The following is an 18,682-nucleotide window of genomic DNA, read 5'->3' as shown; positions in this document are numbered from 1 at the left end:
TAAACAGGGAGAGAGGGGGAGGCATATCGAAGATGGACAGAGGAGACGATAGGTGGAGAGGAGGCAGACAAGTTAAAGGGGCGGGGATGGAGCCTATAGAGGTGAGTATAGGTGGGGAGGTAGGGAGGCGATAGGTCAGTCCGGGGAGGATGGACAGGTCAAGGGGGCAGGAGGAGGTTAGTAGGTAGGAAATGGATGTGTGGCTTGAGGTGGGAGGAGGGGATAGGTGAGAGGAAGAACAGGTTAGGGAGGCCGGGATGATCTGGGCTGGTTTTGGGATGCAGTTGGGGAGGGGAGATTTTGAAGCTTGTGAAATCCACGTTGATACCATTGGGCTGTAGGGTTCCCAAGTGGGATATGAGTTGCTGTTTCCACCGCCTTCGGTGGCATTATTGTGGCACTGCAGGAGGCCCAGGATGGACGTGTCATCTGAGGAATGCGAGGAGGAGTTGAAATGGTTCGCGACTAGGAGGTGCAGTTGTTTATTGCAAACCAAATGTAGGTGTTCTACAAAGCAGTCCCCTAGCTTCCAGTTGGTTTCCCCAATGTAGAGGAAGCCATACCGGGTACAGTGGATACAGTATACCACATTGGTGGATGTAGAAGTGAACATCTGCTTGATGTGGAAAGTTATCTTGGGGCCTGGGATGGGGGTGAGTGAGGAGGTGTGGGGGCAAGTGTAGCACTTCCTGCAGTAGCAGGGGAAGGTGCCGGGTGTGGTGGGGTTGGAGGGGAGTGTGGAGCGGACAAGGGAGTCCCGGAGAGAGTGGGCCCTCCGGAAGGCAGACAATGGTGGAAAAATGTCTTTAGTGGTGGGGTCGGATTTCAGATGTTGTAAGTGTCAGAGGATGATGCGTTGTACCCGGAGGTTGGTGGGTGGTTTGTGAGGACGAGGGGGATTCTCTTTTGGCGGTTATTGCAGGGACGGGGTGTGAGGGATGAGTTGTGGGAAATGCAGGAGACACGGTCAAGGGTGTTCTCAACCACTGCGGGGGGGATGTTGCGGCCCTTGAAGAACGAGGACATCTGGGATATACAGGAGTGGAATGCCTCATCCTGGGAGCAGATGTGATGGAAGCGAAGGAATTGGGAGTAGGGGATGGAATTTTTTCAGGAAGGTGGGTGGGAGGAAGTGTATTCTAGGTAGCTGTGGGAGTCGCTGGGTTTGAAATGCATACCGGTTTCTAGGTGATTGCCTAAGATGGGGGGATGTGTTGGAGAATGTCCAGGTGAACTTGAGATTGGGGTGGAAGGTGTTGGTGAAGTGGATGAACTGTTCGAGCTCCTCTTGGGAGCACAAGGCGGCGTCGATACAGTCATCAATGTAATGGAGGAAGAGGTGGGGTTTAGGGCCAGTGCAGGTGCGGAAGAGGGACTGTTCCACGTAACCTACAAAGAGGCAGGCATAGCTTGGGCCCATGTGGGTAGCCATGGCCACCCCCTTTGTCTGTAGGAAGTGGGAGGAATCGAAAGATTAGAAACTATCTAGACAACAATAAGCCGTCAGTACCGAGCAAAAAGTGTACAATGTATAGCCTCAGTTTTTCCTTTGATTTTGCCAAAAGTCTACAATAATCATGCACTGCAGCAAAACAGCTGTTCTGAGACCTCAACTCCCTGCTGACAAGAGACCTAGCTCATGGGCGACTTGAATTCGAACCAGATTTTAAAAGAACTGTGTATTTGCAAATGGATGAATACTGCTTCTGCAATACCACCAACAACATCACTTCAAGGACCAATGTTTAGCCCTCAGGAAATATGAAAAAAAAATGAAGCGACTCCACTCCGAAAGCTTGTGATTTCAAATAAACCTGTTCGACTATGACCTGGTGTCACGTAACTTCTGACTTTGTCTCTCCCAGTCCGACTTCAGCACCTCCACATCTTGGCCTCCATCGGCACCACAAACTGCTGGCTCAGAATGGAGAGGATCGCCAAGAAGATTGCACAAATGGACACAGACATGGAGTTTCCACAGAGATGCCAGAAGGCAGAGAAAAGGACTACAGATCACAAACCCACTTGAGTCGACTGACAACATAGCCTACACTTGGAGGCTCTGCCATTGCCCCTCTCGTACACTCCTTAATTATCTTGTACACTAACATTACAGCAGACGCCGCAATTTTGAAATTGAGATAGAGTCCATTAGTCTCAGTTTGTGCTCAGTAGAGAGCAGAGACACTGCCAAGCAGGTGAGGCAACTGAGCTACACAACCTACATGCACACCAAGAACTGAAAACTGGAGTACTTTGGCACCATCTTGGCAGTAACCAAGCCTCCCCCGGTACCACTTGAAAATGGTACCACCACAGGGAAATCCATCATCACCTTGTCGGATCACACCCTTCAACTGGATAAAATCAAAGTTTTCAGGCAAGGAATCAATTTCTTGCCCACTGCCAAAATGGACCCTATTGGTCTCACGGTAAACACAGAGGAATTTATCAAGTGAATGAGGCTTCAGGAATTCTTCCACAAACACCAAGGTGTCAGGAAGCCCAATGAGACAACCAATGAACTGGAACAGTCGACAGAGAGATCTGTGATGAATTGACCAATGAAGAAAGAGTTGAATTGGACCCCTCTGGAAGGCCACTGCCCTAGGCTCAAGCTGTTAGGAGATGCATTAATGCCAGATTCATCGGCCACGCTCACAGGATAGCGCAGAACGTCACTCAAGCACAATGCAACGCCATCTATTCTCTCAAGACCAATCGCAACATAGTCATCAAACTAGTAGGCAAAGGAGGAACCATTGTCACACTGAATAGAATAGTACTGCAAGGGAATATACCAACAACTCAACAACCAGGAACACTACGGACAACTACCCACCAATACGACCGAAGAACACACCCGTCAACTGATCAAGGCCTTTGATAGAGACCCTCAGAGTACTGATGCATTCTCGTCCTGCATACTTTGGAAAATACACAAAGACAACATACTTGGATGTCCCACCATATCAGGCTATGGGACCCTGTGTAAGAAACTCAGACCAATCGAACCAGGAACATTCCTCATCACAAAGGACTTCACACCAGCAACCACCATGACAATGGCACTGTTGCAACAGCCTTGGTGCTCAATACGAAAAACTACCAATCTCCAGACACCATCCTACGACTCATCCACTTCAACATTTCGAAATACATGACAATAAAATCAATCAATTCCCTGACCACAACATCTTCACCTTCAACAACCAGTTCTTAATCCAGACATACAGAACAGCCATGGGGACCAAATTTGCACTCCAATACATCACATTTTCATGCACATGTTTGAGTAAGTCCTCTTTGCAGCACAGGACCTCCAACCTATGTTATACACCAGATACATTGATGAAATTTTATTCCTCTGGACTTGTGGTGAGGAATCACTGAAACACTACGTAGTGATATCAACAAGATTCATCCCGCTATCAGACTAACTGTGGACTACTCTTCAGAATCAGTCTCGTCCTTGGACATATGCATCTCCATCAATGATGGGCACCTCAGTACCTCACTCTACTGCAAGCATACAGACAACCTAACAATGCTGCCCTTCTCTAGCTTCCACCCAAAAATATTAAAGAAGCTATCTCCTACAGACAAGTCCTACACACCCATTGGATCTGCTCAGATGAGGGGGAGCACAATAAACAGCTAAAGATCCTGAAGGGTGCCCTCATAAGGCATGAATATGATGCTCAACTGATCGATCGCCAGTTCTGACATGCCACAGCGAAAAACTGCAACTACCTCCTCAGGAGACAGACAGATATGACCGCTAGAGTGTCCTTCGTCATCCTGTACTTTCCAGGAGCAGAGAGACTACACCATGTTCCTCACAGACTTCAACATGTCATTGATAATGATAAGTATCTCGCCAAGACTATCCTGAGACCTCCATTTCTTGCCTTCAAACAACCGTTGAATCTTAAACAGACCATTGTTCACAGCAAACTACTCAGCCTTCAGGACAACATTGACCTCAACACCATACAACCCTGCCATGGTAACCTGCAGAGAATTATTATTCAACACTTCACTCACTCCACTCCACTCTCTGCTCATAAATTCTGCGTTCTGTGTGCTTCTCTCTCACTTCACCTGGCGAAGGGGCTACGCTTTGAAAGCATGTGATTTCAAACATACCTGTTGGACTAAAACCTGGTGTCATGTGACTTCTGACTTTGTTCACCCCAGTCCAACAGCAGCACCTCCATGTCATGAGAAAAATTAGTCAATGCTCTCAAGACACATACTCCATCTCAATTTACATGTGCCTCTGCAGAACATATGTAGGATCATTCTCAAAAAATGTTGAGATAATTCAGCTAAAGTATTCTTTATGTAGGTCTTTACTTACTGAACAGGGCTGCTGCATGTGCCTGGCTTATGTTTTTGAAACAATATAGGGAATGACCTTCCAATTAAAGTGTTGGGTTACTGATGATAGGATAAACCTCCCTAATTTGCATATTGCATTTTGGAAGCAAATTTTATAAACGAGTATGTAAATAGTTTTACAAATATCATCTTTGTGGGGAGTAAGTTGCACAATATTTTATATATTGGAAACAATTTTAATGATATTTTGGCTGACATTATTAGCAGTAAGAAATGTGGACACTTTGAGAGTCTGGATAAGTGCTCACTTGCCCCTTGTCCCAGGTAAGTTCCATCTGCAGTAAAACTGTGTTGCTCTAAACAGCTCAATGATCAGTTCATCTCCTAAAATGCAGAATTACCTATGAACATCTTGAGAGTAGATTTTCTTATTAACTGATTAACAGTAGCGTACTGCAATAGACAGCTGCTACAATGATGCAATGAACAGCAGCTACAGAGTAGCAGCAACACTCGTGTTGGTGTCGGTAGGATATATTAATGAGTCGTGGCTCAATAATTTCACAGAAATTTCACCAAACAGAATTTCATGTGTATAGCCAAATCATACCTGGGCTGAATGGGGTAAGTTAACAATAGAACTGACAACCCTGAGGTCTTAAGTGCCATAGTCCTTCAGCAGCATATGACCATAAAAGGTAAACACGTTGCCAGCATGTTTATCACTCCACCACCCACCGCCACAGGAATACTTTAGATAAGACACTGAAGGCGCCACACAGGGCATAAAAAAAGCACAGTGCTCCTACAAACTATAGACCAGAAAAGAAATACTGCCGTCCAACTACACATAATCAGAATGGTGAGGAACAATCAGTCAACAAAAACACTGACAAAGAAAATATAAGTGGACCCCACTGAAACAGGCCTTTCAGCCCATCATTTTTGTGCCAACCATAAAGCCATTCTAAACTAATTCCATCTGCCTGTATGTGATCTGTATCTCTCTATTCTCTGCCTGTTCAGGTTCTGTCGAAATATCTTTTAAACATGGTCATTTTCTCAAAAAACTCAATCAAGTTTGTGAGACAGATCTCCCCTGCACAAACCCATGCTGACTATCCCTAATAAGTCCATTCTTTTACAAATATGATTAAATCCTGTCTCTAAGAATCTTCTCCAATAATTTCCCTACCACTGATGTAAGGCTCACTGGTCTGAAATTTCCTGGATTATCCTGTTGCTCTTATAAATAAAGGAACATCACTGGCTATTCTCCAGTCTTCTGGGAGCTCGCTTATAGCTAAAAAGGAGAAAAAGATCTCTGAAATTCCCCAGCAATCTCCTCAGTTGCCTCCAACAGCTATCTAACTGGATACACCCTAGAGAGTTGCCTACTTTAACGCTTTTCAAGACACTCTACATTTCCTTCTTCTTTATATTGACATGCTGTAGGATTTGAATACACACCTCCCTAAGTGACTACAATGCATGTCCTTTTCCTTTGTGAATACTAATACAAAGTACTCATTAGGACCTCATCAACTCCCTCTAGCTCCATGGATAAATTCTTTCCTTTATCCATAAGTGGACCTAACCTTTCCCTAGATACCATCTTGCTCCTATATACATATAAAATGTTTTGTGATTCTCCTTCATCCTACTTGCCAATAACATTTCCTGGCTCCTTTTAGTCCTTCTACTTCCTTGTTTAAGTTCTTTCCTGATTTGCTTCCTTTACATTCCTCAAGGGCTCTGTCAGATTGCAGTTTCCTAAATCTTATATATGTTTCCTTTTGCTTTTTCACTAAACCTTCGATATCTCTTGTCATCCAGGATTCATGAAACTTGCCATCTTCACAGGCATGCATCCTGAAATATTTGTTCTGATAACTGGCCTTTAAAAGACGCCCACATGTCAGATGTGGATTTATCCTCACAAAGTCACTCAATTCCTGCCTAATACTGTTATAATTAACCTTCCCACGAATTAGCAGTTTTGCCTGAGGACCAGTCTTAAAACTTACAGAATTATGGTCACTGTTTCCAAAATGGTCCCCCACTGAAACTTCAAATCACCTGGCCTGCTCATTCCTCAATACAAGGTCTACTACAGCCCCTTTCCCAGTTAGACAACCTACACATTGCTTCAAGAAATCCTCCTGGATGCACATGACGCATTTTGTCCCCTCGAAGTCTCTGGCACGAAGGAGTCCTAGTCAATACTGGGGAAGTTTAAATCACCCCATACAACAATGCTTTTGTTTTTACATCTTTCCATCAATTGCTTATATACATTAAAAACATTGAGGGTGGTACAATGAGTATTCTGAAACATTAAGTATTTTAGAGCATAGCCCTCAAGATCAAAGGGTGTGGTTGGATGGTTTTGATAAAATGCTTTTGGGCGTGTAACAAGTTATTGATCCTTCTCCTTCCACTTCCAACATCATGCATACCAGTGTCCAGTAACTGACTCATTCCATGTAAAGTTAAGGACTGACTGACACCATCAGAGACTCAATATCGAGTTTAACAATTTTAGGGCTGGCGCATCGTTTCCCATGCTTTAGCCCCATGCCACACACCATGCCTTGGCATCACATGGGCCACTACCACACACAACCTATTGTCTGTCTCTAATTGTACCCATAAGCATTATTTGTTCCCCCAGACTGACCTTTAACCATTCCTTTGTCTGTCCAACTGTTTTTTTCTCTCTTGTTGGGCTCTATCTCCATCTCGCCCCCAACACCATCTTACGTATAATTTTTCCCAGTTACCATCAGTTCTGAAGAAGGGTCACCAGACCTGAAATGTTAACTTCTGATTTCTATCCATAGGTGGCGCCAGACCTGCTGAGCATTTACAGCAATTTCTCTTCTGGTTTCAGGTTTCCAATTTCTTTTGTTTTTTATTTTTTGATTACTGCCTGAAGCAGGAGGCAAGTTGGAGTCAGAATTTAAATTCAACTCAGTTGTAAAAATCAATTGGGTCTCATGCCGTGGCATGAATGAAAGTTTGAGCTACTTTTGTGGACTCAATAATTCTGTCCTCATTGATTCTGCCTACCAGGGGGCATTTGTGCATCAGTCGAGCGGCTGCTATATTTAGCCACACTGTCCTTATCCCAAGTCTGTTCCATCTCTGTTTCTTCCTTGTCAAAGAATGACTACTGTCTAACGATCAGAACGCCGAGTAAAGTTCCAGATCTTCCATTCACCTCTTCTCAGACTCTAAAGAGCTTGTGACTTCTGATGTCAGAGTTACATCATCATATTCATGAACATAAATGGTGGTGGACAATTAAATAGCTTATTGCCAAAGATAGATCTACAGCAATGAAGGAGCATCAGAGTGCAAAAGATTAGGCAGAAGACTTTGCAACAACGTTCAAGCTGAAGTGCCGAGAGAATGATCCATCATGGCCACCTCCAGAGATCCAAAGTATTACAGCTGACAGTCTTCAGGTAATTCATATCATATTAAGAAATGGTTGGAGGTATTGGATACTGTCAAGGCTATGGGTCCAGACATTCCAGCAATATCACTGAAGACCCACACCCCAGAACTTGCTCCACAACTAATCAAGTTGTTCCAGGGCAGCTACAACATTGTCCTCTGCCTGACAATAGAGAAAATTGTTCAGGATAATCCAACCCAATCAATTATCAACCCATCAGTCAATGCACAACCATGAATAAAGTGATACATGGTGTAATCAACAGTGCTACCAAGCAGCACCTGCTCAGTAACAACCTGCTCAGTGATGCCCAGTTTGAGTTCTGCCAGGGCTAGTAGCTTCTGATCTCATTCCAGCCTTGGTTCAAACATGAACAAAAGAACTGACTGCCAGAAGTGAGGCAAGAGTGAGTGCCATTGACATCAAAGTGACATTTGGCCAAGTGTTGCATTAAGGAGTCCTAGCAAAACTGGAATCAATGGGTATTGGGGCAACTCTCAGCTGGTTGGAGTCATACCTGGCATTAAGGAAGATGACTGTGGTTGTTACAGATCAATCATCTCAGGTCCTGGAAATTTCTGAAGGAATTCTTCAGGACACTGGCCTGGGCCGAATCATCTTCAGAAGCTTCATCAATGACACTCCCTCCATCATAAGGTCAGCAGTGGGAACATTTGCCAAAGATTACATAATATTCAGTACCATTCTCAACTCCTCCGATACTGAAGCAGGCCTTGTTCAAGTTCAGCAAAATCTGGGAAATATCCAAGTTTAAGCTGACATGTGGTATTTATGCCACATAAGCACCGACAATGACCATCCCCAATGAGAGAAAGTCCAATATTGCCCCTTGACATTCCATCTTGGAACTCCCTTCTTAATGATACTATACATGTACCTAAAGTTAACAGACTGTGAAGAAGGCAGATCACTGCTGCTTTCTCAGGGTGGGGGGCAACTAGGGTCAGGCAATAAATATCATAAATATATTTGCCTATCAATAAATTATATGGACATCCATATCCATAAGTGAACAAAAATACAAAATCAGTTTGATTATCAATTGTATATTCCATTGGACATGTGTGATAAGCACACTTTTTCTTCTTTATATGAATTTAGATTAGATTCCCTACAGTGTGGAAACAGGCCCATTGGCCCAACCAGTCCACACCGCCCCTTGAAGCATCCCACCCAGACCCATCCCCCTATAACCCACACACACCCCTGAACACTATGGGCAATTTAGTACGGCCAATCCACCTAGCCTGCACATCTTTGGACTGTGGGAGGAAGCCGGAGCACCCAGAAGAAACCCACGCAGACACGGGGAGAATGTGCAAACTCCACACAGACAATCGCCCAAGGCTGGCATCGAACCTGGGTCCCTGGCGCTGTGAGGCTGCAGTGCTAACCATTGAGCCACCGTGCCGCCCTTTTCCATTCAGGATACTCTATGCTTGTTTCCTCTATGTTTTCCTTTTTCAAGAGCTATCTGCTTCTGCAAAATATCGCCTCGTTCAGTTCCATTCCTTCCTGCCAACCTTTTCCTTCAGTCTACTTGGTTCAGGTCTTTTCTTGCCCTGTTAAAGTCAGTTCTGTCCAAGTTCATTATTTGTACTTTCCATTGTTCATTGTTATTTTTCACAGCATTCTAAACATTATGTTATAATCATCACTACGCGTTAAATATTTCCCCACTGACAATTAAGCTATTTGCCCATCTTGATTCCATGAGTCAGCTGTAACAGCACCTCCTTTTTCATTGGACTGGACACATATGTCTGTAGAAAATTCTCCTCTTACAACACTTGTACCTTGTCTACATTTGGAGAACCCACCATTACAACTATTCTATAATTTTGGAAGATCTCAGTAATTTGGTTACAGGCTTGTTCATCTATATTTTCTTATTTGCTGATGGTCTCCAGTCCCGACTGAGCAATGTAGTCACATCGTTTTTGTTACTTAGCACTCAACAAATAGGTTCTATCTTTGAAACCTTTCAGATATTTTCTTTCTCCAGCACTTCAGCGCTGTCCTTAGCTAATACTGCCACCCTCTTCCAACTCTCCCTTTCCCATTTTTCCTGAACATCAAGCTGGCACTGTGGCTTAGTCATTAGCACTGCTGCTTCAAAGCGCCAGGGACCCAGGTTCAATTCCATCCTCAAGAGACTTGCCTGTGTGGATCCTGTATGTTCTCCCCGTGTGCTTGTAGGTTTCCTCTGGGTGATCTGGTTTCTTCTCACAATCCAAAGATGTGTGGGTGAGATAGATTGGCCATGTTACATTGGTAATAGTAAGAAAGGATGTGTAAGTTAGGTGGATCAGTCATGGGGATGGCAGGGTTGGGGGCGGTTGGGTCTGGGTGGACTGCTCTTCAAAGGATTGCTTTGGGCTCAATGGACTGAATGGCCTGCTTCCACACTGTAAGGATTTTATTACCTTGTATCCACGATTATTTAATAACCACCCCTGCACTCCCTTGGGCCATGTTTCTGTTATAGCCACAACATCATACGTCTAGATAACTACCTCATAGAGTCATAGAGATGCACAGCACAGAAACAGACCCTTTGGTGCAACTGCCAATCAGATATCCTAAATTAATCTAAAGCCATTTTTGAGTATTTGGCTCATATTTCTCTAATCCCTTCTTATCCATACACCCATCTAGTTGCCTTTTAAATGTTGTAATCATACCAGCCTGAATCACTTCCTCTGGGAGTTCATTCCATACACACATCACCTTCTGCATAAAAAAGTTGCCCTTTCCCTTTTAAATTCTTCTCCTGTTACCTTAAACCTATGCCCTCTAGTTTTGCGCTCCATTCCCTGGTAAAAAGTCTTTCACATCTTTCATATAGCAGGGTGTAACATTGAAAGCAATATTCCAGAAGTGGCCTTTCCATTGTCCTGTACAGCTACAATATGACATCCACCCTCAACACTCAATGCCCCGACCAATAAAGGCAAGTGTATAAAATGTCTTCTTCATTCCCCTGCCTACCTGTGACTCCACTTTCTTGGAATTATGAACCAGCACTCCAAAGGTCTCTTTGTTTGGCAACACTGCCTACTGTATAACTCCTGCCCTGATTGCCTTTCCAAAATGCAGCATCTCACATTTATCTTAATTAAACTCCATTTGCCATTTCTCGGTTCATTGGCCCGTCTGATCAAGATCCCATTGTACTCTAATGCAACCTTCTTTGCTGTCCACTACACCTCCAATTTTGGTGTCAGCTACAAACTTACGAACCATATTTCCTATATTCACATCCAAACCATTTTTCTAAATGACAAAAAGCAGCAGGCCGTGCACTGATATTTGTGGTACATTGCTGTTCACAGGCCTCCAATCTAAAAAGCAACCTTCTACCAGCAGCTTCTATCTCCTATGTTTCAGCCAGTTCTGCATCAAACTGGCTAGTTCTCCCTGTATTCTATGTGATCTCTGCCTGTAATTGGTCAATTTCATTCATTTTGCTTCTTGCACTCACAAAACAACCATGGTTTGCAATGCTTTAATTATTCCATTATTCCAAACGCACTATCAATTTCCTATTTGTTAATTAATTGTTTGATAGTACGGTCTGTTTTTGTGAAATATAGGTATTTCTCTGATATATTCTGCCGGTTCTCAAGCCCCCTCCTATTTAGATTAAGCCCTCTCCAACGGCACGAGAAAAATGTCCAGCTAAGGAGTTCAGTCTCGATTCAGTACAGCTGTAACCCATCCAGTTCTTATAGATGCTAACTACCTGAAGCCAGTCCCAATGTCCCAGCAATCTTGCCTCCTGCACCATCATTTCAGCCACACATCTGAACTGTGATATCCCTTATTTCTATTTGCTCATTTGTGCATAGGATAACCCAGAGATTACTATTTTAGAGGTCCTACTTGCTGTTCTTTTTCTCCCTAGCCCCCTAAATTCTGCCTGCAGGGTCACATCCAACTTCCTACTCACAGCCTTGGTCCGAATGTCAATCATGACTTCCGGCTGATCACTTTCTCCTGAAGAATGTTTTGCAGCTACTCTGTGACATCCTCGACCCTGGCACCACAGAACCACAAACCATCCTGGAGTAACATCGAAAGCAGAAGAAAGGCCTGTTGGTTTCCCAGACTAATGAATCCCCTATCTATATTGCTCTTCCACTCTTCTTACTTCCTTCAATATATCCAAGCCACCTGCTATGCCAAGATCTTGGCCATTGCTTCACTTTTCTGAAGAACCAGTTCCCTCACAAGTGCCCAGAATAGAAAACCATTTAGTGAGCAAATAGCCTTGGGAGACTCTTACACTAGCTGCCTGGTTCTCCTGGGTCATCCAATGATTACCAATTCCTGAATCTGCTTGAATGCCTTTATTCTGCAGTATGACCATCTCCCAGAGAATGCCATTCACACACACTCTGACTTGTGAGGTACCACATGACTCCTGTCACAGTCCAAGTACTGAAACCTGGAAAGCAAGTTTCTGCAACCAGTCACATTTCTTGGACATGCTCTTGTCTGGGTCACATGTTATTCTCTTAAAATACCTAGCCATCATATAGACTGTTGTGCACATGCTCTGTACTTAGTAATCCAGAAGTGTTCTCCATAAATCCTGAGAATTTCTCCTCATGAGTTTCAGAGCAGTAGTTGTATGTTGGTGACTTGGGCTAATCTATAGCCAGGATACTAAGGTTGACCTGGTGGTTATGCCACATTGTGTGGGTGCCCTCACTCACTGATATAAGTGCTAGTGGAAGGACAACCTTAAGTGGTGATCAATTGACGACTTAACAAAGAGTCATGCCTGTGGAAAAGCTTCCTGCGTTATAATTGTCAGACCCATGCAAGCAGCTGTTTGGATCATTGTAGCTTCTGGTATAGAAGTGTATTCTGGAAACTCTACTCCCATGACCTGTCAAAGATAACCGACAACTTTCTATGTCTTTTCTTACTTCCCAAGATGCATTCTGTCACACCAATCACCAAATTCTTATGTGGGAAACGAGCCTTTCTAATAGGGCACAGTGTGAAGTGACATCTCCCAGCCTCAGTATAAAGTCTGTTTCATCTGTTCCTCTCATGTTTTAGTACTATAACCATGCACAGAACATCACAGAAGGTTCACCCAACTGATTCTTGCGATGAAGGTGTTCTCTATAACGACAGTTTAGGCCAGCATCTGTTGGAATTTAAAAGCATGTGCAGTGAACCTGCTGAAAGGATAAAAGATTCTAAAGAGATGTGACAAGTTGGATGTTCAGAGGAATTCTGTTCTTGTAGGACAGACGAGAACAAATGGTAACAGTTTAAAAATAAAGCATTACTCAATTTGGACAGAGATTGGGAGAATTTCTCTTAGAGTCATTTGTCTGTGTAATTTATTTATCCAGATACAGCGGAGACAGGACCATTGAATAGTTTTAAGAGATAATGGGAACTGCAGATGCTGGAAAATCCGAGATAACAAAGTGTGGAGCTGGATGAACAGCATCTTTAAGATGCTGCTTGGCCTGCTGTGCTTATCCAGCTCCACACTTTGTTATCTCAAATAGTTTTAAGCCTGAGTTAGATTATCAATTAACAAGGGAATGAAAGGGTAGACTGAGTAGACACAAAATTGGAAATAAAGTCCCAATCAAATCAGCCACAATCTTATCGAATGATGAAGCATGCAAAAGGAGCATATTGATCTCTGCCTGTTCTATGCCTTCAAATAAGATCAGTACAGCTCCCAGTGTTAACCACAAAAAAGAAATTTAAACTTTATAGTTTCCAACTGGAAACAAGATTCAGTAAAATTGAATTCAACACAAAGAAGTAGAACAAGTAGATAATTCAATAATAATTGGTAATAATTAAAGGTTTAGTACAATCATTTTGTTGTTATTCCATAAACAAACTGCCATTCAATTTGACTGAAACTGAACGCAGAACTTGATTTTCATAGGAAAATTCAATCCAATTTGATTACTACAAAAGGAATGAGAGCTAATAAAATGGAACAATGCCAATTCCTTGTCAGCGAAATATGCTCCAGTTTTCAAATAACACCAAAGAGATGCAAATTAATTATTGGCTAACTATGTTGTGGCCAATCACAGCATCATTGCTGCTTTGTTACAACACAAAAGGAAACCGTTTTGAAATACCAGTAAAACTATTGTAAATGGTATTTCCTTTGATCCCCAGGCTTTTGACAGTCTTTTACTTTCTCTGCAACTAAAATATCACAGGAAATTTATGAGGGGATCTCAGGCAATTATAAAATCATAGAATTGTTGCAATGTACAATTAAGCCATTTGGCCCATCAAGTGCATTCCTCCTGTTGCTGGAGGTGGTGAAAAAGGGAAGTGTTGGGTGAATTGGCACTGGCTAGACACTCGCTCTCTTCTTGTCACCTTACCAATTATGGCTCATCTCACTTAAAGGCTGCATTTGTTTGCTGTCCAATGATTCATGCCACAAAATGTCTGCATGGCTATCAATCACATATCTACATCTCTCACAATATAAAAGCCTTCATCAGAGACTGTACTGATGATGTTACCCAGCAGGGTAACGAAATGTCAGCAGAACAATGAACCAGCTCAGCAAGCCAACCAACCACAACATAAAAGCCGACTGATGCTTAAAGACTCACCAACTTTAAGGGCATTTAAATGGTCATTGGATAAACATATGGATGATAATGGAATAGTGTAGGTTAGACGGGTTTCAGATTCATTTCACAGGTCGGCACGACATTGAGGGCTGAAGGGCCTATACTGCGCTGTAAGGTTCTATGTTCTATGTTCTTTGTCAAGATAAAGTAGCCACATGGATGAAGAACCCTTAGAACTCAAATCCAGACCAAGCTAACTCCTTCAGAAGAGAGGGCGAGGAAAACCAAAAGAAAACGCATTTCATGTCCCTAAAAACTATTGAAAATTGTAAACAAGAAGTCACCTTTTGGCTGAAACAGTTGAAAATATGTTGTACGTGAATTATCAGAAGGATTTAATTGTAATTGAGGCCCTTTACATACCTTCTTCTCCCCACAAGTAGTCCCATCAGCTGCAGCATCCAGCTTAGAGCGGCACGAACCATTCACAGAGCACCAAAGAGTCTGGCAAACGTTCTGTTAGTAAACAGACAAAAAAATCATCATTGAACCATATTTAGTGAATGCTGCAAATTACAATGAAGATGTAGAGTGATGAAAGGACACTGGTTTTGGACAGTTATGAGAAGAGGACTGTCTTTTACTATCCGAATTCTGTATATTTTTGACAAGGGAAATGTGTGTGATTCCTAACTGTTGAATATAGAGCTCATCTATAAAATCCAGCAGCAAGTTTTTGTGAGTTTAAATACAGAAAGTTATTTATTCATGAGTTCATTCTCAAAATATAATTCTAATCCACTCACTCACACACAAAACATAATACACATTGAAAACAGGATTTGAGAGAATAATGCAGATTTATAAGCCATAAACAATGAATAATCAGTAATTTATGTATGTGCCTTCTATTGAAAGAAAACATACAAACAGCAAAATTTGTAGCTGACCTTGGAGAAACCTGCGTGGGGGGGATCACAGCAGGGGAGCAGCTGAGTGGCTAGTTATTTTTTGAAAATCTACAATAGTGAGTAGATTTTTTTAATTATATGTTTTTATTGAGATCTCTTGATTACACATTAGAAATATATAACATAGCTGCTAGTTTAACTTGGAGCAATGTTTTTACAACAGTAAGACTGTTCTATTTTCTGGGTCTATAGATTGTTAAGCTGCAAAGACGGCCTTTAATAGATTGATGTGCTCTTCCTGTTGGATGTGGGACATTAGACAGACTTTCCATGTTACTGATGAGTATGTCTGCAGGAAGCGTGTTTGGTCGTGAATCCAATCAGATTGCATGTATCGGTTAGACTGGCTGTTAGAGGTAATGAGGAATTTACAGGAGCTAGGAAGTTGACAGATGACAGTTGCAGGAAAGGTAATAAACTGAAGATACAGTCAGGTAGTTGGGTGATGTCCAGGAAAGGTAGGAGAGGGAGGCAGGTAGTGCAGAATCTCCTGTGGCTGTACCCATCACAAACCATTATGTTGGTTTGGAAAACGTCGGGGGTGATGGACCTTCAGGGGAATATAGCACTGACAGCTAGGTTTCTGGCACCGAGACTTGCTGTAATGTAACGAGGGGCACACCAGGTTCCAAGTGGTCGATTGTGAAAGGGGTCTCTCTAGTCAGGGGCATAGACAGATGTTTCTGAAGCCAACAGCAAGACGTCAGAATGGTCTGGTGCCCTGAATCAAGGATATCTCGGAGAGGGTGCAGTGTATGCTGAAAGGTGAGGTGGACCAGCAGGAGGTCATTTTACACATTGGAACTAATGACATTGGGAGAGATAAGGATGAGATTCTGAGAGAATATAAGAAGTTAGGCAGGAATTTAGAAAGGAGGTTCTTGAGGGTAGTAATATCCTGATTACTCCCAAAGTCACAAGCTAGTGAGGGTAGGAACAGGAACATAGAGCAGGTGAATGCGTGGTTGAGGAGCTGATGCAGGGGCGAAAGATTCACATTTTTAGATCATTAGAATCTCTTGTGTGGTAGAGGCAATCTGTATATGAAGGATGGATTGCATCTGAATTGGACAGGGACTAATACACTGGCAGGTAGATTTGCTAGAGCTGCTCTGGAGAATTTAAACTTGTAACAGTTTGGTAGGGTGGTGGTTGCAGATGGTGGATGCAGTGGGACCAGAATCCTGAGGAAAGAGAGCAGTCTGAGGTTGATACAGTTGGGAAAGGAATAAGTCAAACAGTCACAGCAGGCAGGAACAATCAGAGAATGAGGTAGGACCGATAAATTAAACTGCATATATTTCAAAGCAAGGAGCCTAACAGATAAGGCAATTAAACTCAGGGCATGGTTGGGACCATGGGGCTGGATATCATAGCAATTACAGTGATGTGGCTCAGGGATGGACAGGGCTGGCAGCTTAATGTTCCAGGGTATAGAGGCTATAGGAAGGATAGAAAGGGGAGCAAGGGAGGAGGGGGTGTGACATTTTTGATTAAGGATAATATATGGCTGAACTTAGGGAGGATATCCCTAGGAATACATCCAGGGAAGTTATTTGGATGAAACTGAGAAATAAGGAAAGAATGATCTCCTTACTGGGATTGTACTATAGGTGCCCCAGTGGTCAGCAGGAAATTGAGAAACAAACTTGTAAGGAGATCGCAGTTATGTGTAAGAATAATACGGTGGCTACGGTAGGGAATTTTAATTTTCAAAACATACACTGGGACTGCCATATTGTTAAGGGCTTGGATGGAGACAAATTTGTTAAGTGTGTACAAGAAAATTTTCTTATTCAGTATGTGGATGTCCCAACGAGAGAAGGATCAAAACTCGATCTACTCTTGGGAAATAAGGCAGGGTAGGTGACTAAGGAGTCAATGGGGGAACAATTTGGGGCCAGTAACCATAGCGATGGCTACGGATAGCCTGGATCTAAAAGTTGAAGTCCTGAATTGGGGGGAGACCAATTTTAACTGATAGGCAAGAACTTTCAAAAGTTGATTGGGGGGTGGGGGGAGGTAAAGGTTGGAAAATGAGAAGCCTTCGAAACTGAGATAACGACAGTCCACAGAAAATGTGTTCCTGTGAGAGTGAAGGGCAAGGTTGATAGGTGTAGGTGCTGGATGACTACAGAAATTGAGGTTTTGGTCAAAAAAAAGAAGGAAGCATATGTCAGTTATACACAGCAGGGATTGAGTGAATTCCTAGAAGTGGAAAAAAGCAATAGGAGGATACATAACATGAAAATCAGGAAGGCAAAATGGGGACATGAGATTGGTGAGTGATAATGGGAACTGCAGATGCTGGAGAATCCAAGATAATAAAATGTGAGGCTGGATGAACACAGCAGGCTCAGCAGCATCTCAGGAGCACAAAACCTGACGTTTCGGGCCAAGACCCTTCATCAGAGAGGGGGATGGGGTGAGGGTTCTGGAATAAATAGGGAGAGAGGGGGAGGCGGACCGAAGATGGAGAGAAAAGAAGATAGGTGGAGAGGAGAGTATAGGTGGGGAGGTAGGGAGGGGATAGGTCAGTCCAGGGAAGACGGACAGGTCAAGGAAGTGGGATGAGGTTAGTAGGTAGGAGATGGAGGTGCGGCTTGGGGTGGGAGGAAGGGATGGGTGAGAGGAAGAACAGGTTAGGGAGGCAGAGACAGGTTGGACTGGTTTTGGGATGCAGTGGGTGGAGGGGAAGAGCTGGGCTGGTTGTGTGGTGCAGTGGGGGGAGGGGACGAACTGGGCTGGTTTTGGGATGCGGTGGGGGAAGTGGAGATTTTGAAGCTAGTGAAGTCCACATTGACACCATTGGGCTGCAGGGTTCCCAAGCGGAATATGAGTTGCTGTTCCTGCAACCTTCGGGTGGCATCATTGTGGCACTGCAGGAGGCCCATGATGGACATGTCATCTAAAGAATGGGAGGGGGAGTGGAAATGGTTCACGACTGGGAGGTGCAGTTGTTTATTGCGAACCGAGCGGAGGTGTTCTGCAAAGTGGTCCCCAAGCCTCCGCTTGGTTTCCCCAATGTAGAGGAAGCCACAGCGGGTACAGTGGATGCAGTATACCACATTGGCAGATGTGCAGGTGAACCTCTGCTTAATGTGGAAAGTCATCTTGGGGCCTGGGATAGGGGTGAGGGAGGAGGTGTGGAGGCAAGTGTAGCATATCCTGCGGTTGCAGGGGAAGGTGCCAGGTGTGGTGGGGTTGGAGGGCAGTGTAGAGCGAACAAGGGAGTCATGGAGAGAGTGGTCTCTCCGGAAAGCAGACAGGGGTGGGGATGGAAAAATGTCTTGGGT

At 43.5% G+C, this 18,682-nt stretch overlaps 1 protein-coding gene across 1 annotated transcript in view; it reads right to left on the bottom strand.

Annotated features, from left to right (window-relative positions):
• adamts12 (ADAM metallopeptidase with thrombospondin type 1 motif, 12) overlaps window positions 1-18,682 on the bottom strand; it is a 532,086-nt gene that overhangs the window by 211,186 nt on the left and 302,218 nt on the right. The window contains exon 10 of the mRNA XM_059649383.1: window positions 14,839-14,931. Within this exon, the coding sequence (XP_059505366.1) occupies window positions 14,839-14,931 (93 nt within the window). The remainder of the gene's footprint in view (window positions 1-14,838; window positions 14,932-18,682) is intronic.

Source organism: Stegostoma tigrinum, chromosome 1 (assembly GCF_030684315.1).
Source record: "Stegostoma tigrinum isolate sSteTig4 chromosome 1, sSteTig4.hap1, whole genome shotgun sequence".
Lineage (NCBI taxonomy): Eukaryota > Metazoa > Chordata > Chondrichthyes > Orectolobiformes > Stegostomatidae > Stegostoma > Stegostoma tigrinum.
Note: the sequence above shows the minus strand (reverse complement) of the source record. Positions and strands in the feature narration are given on the sequence as shown.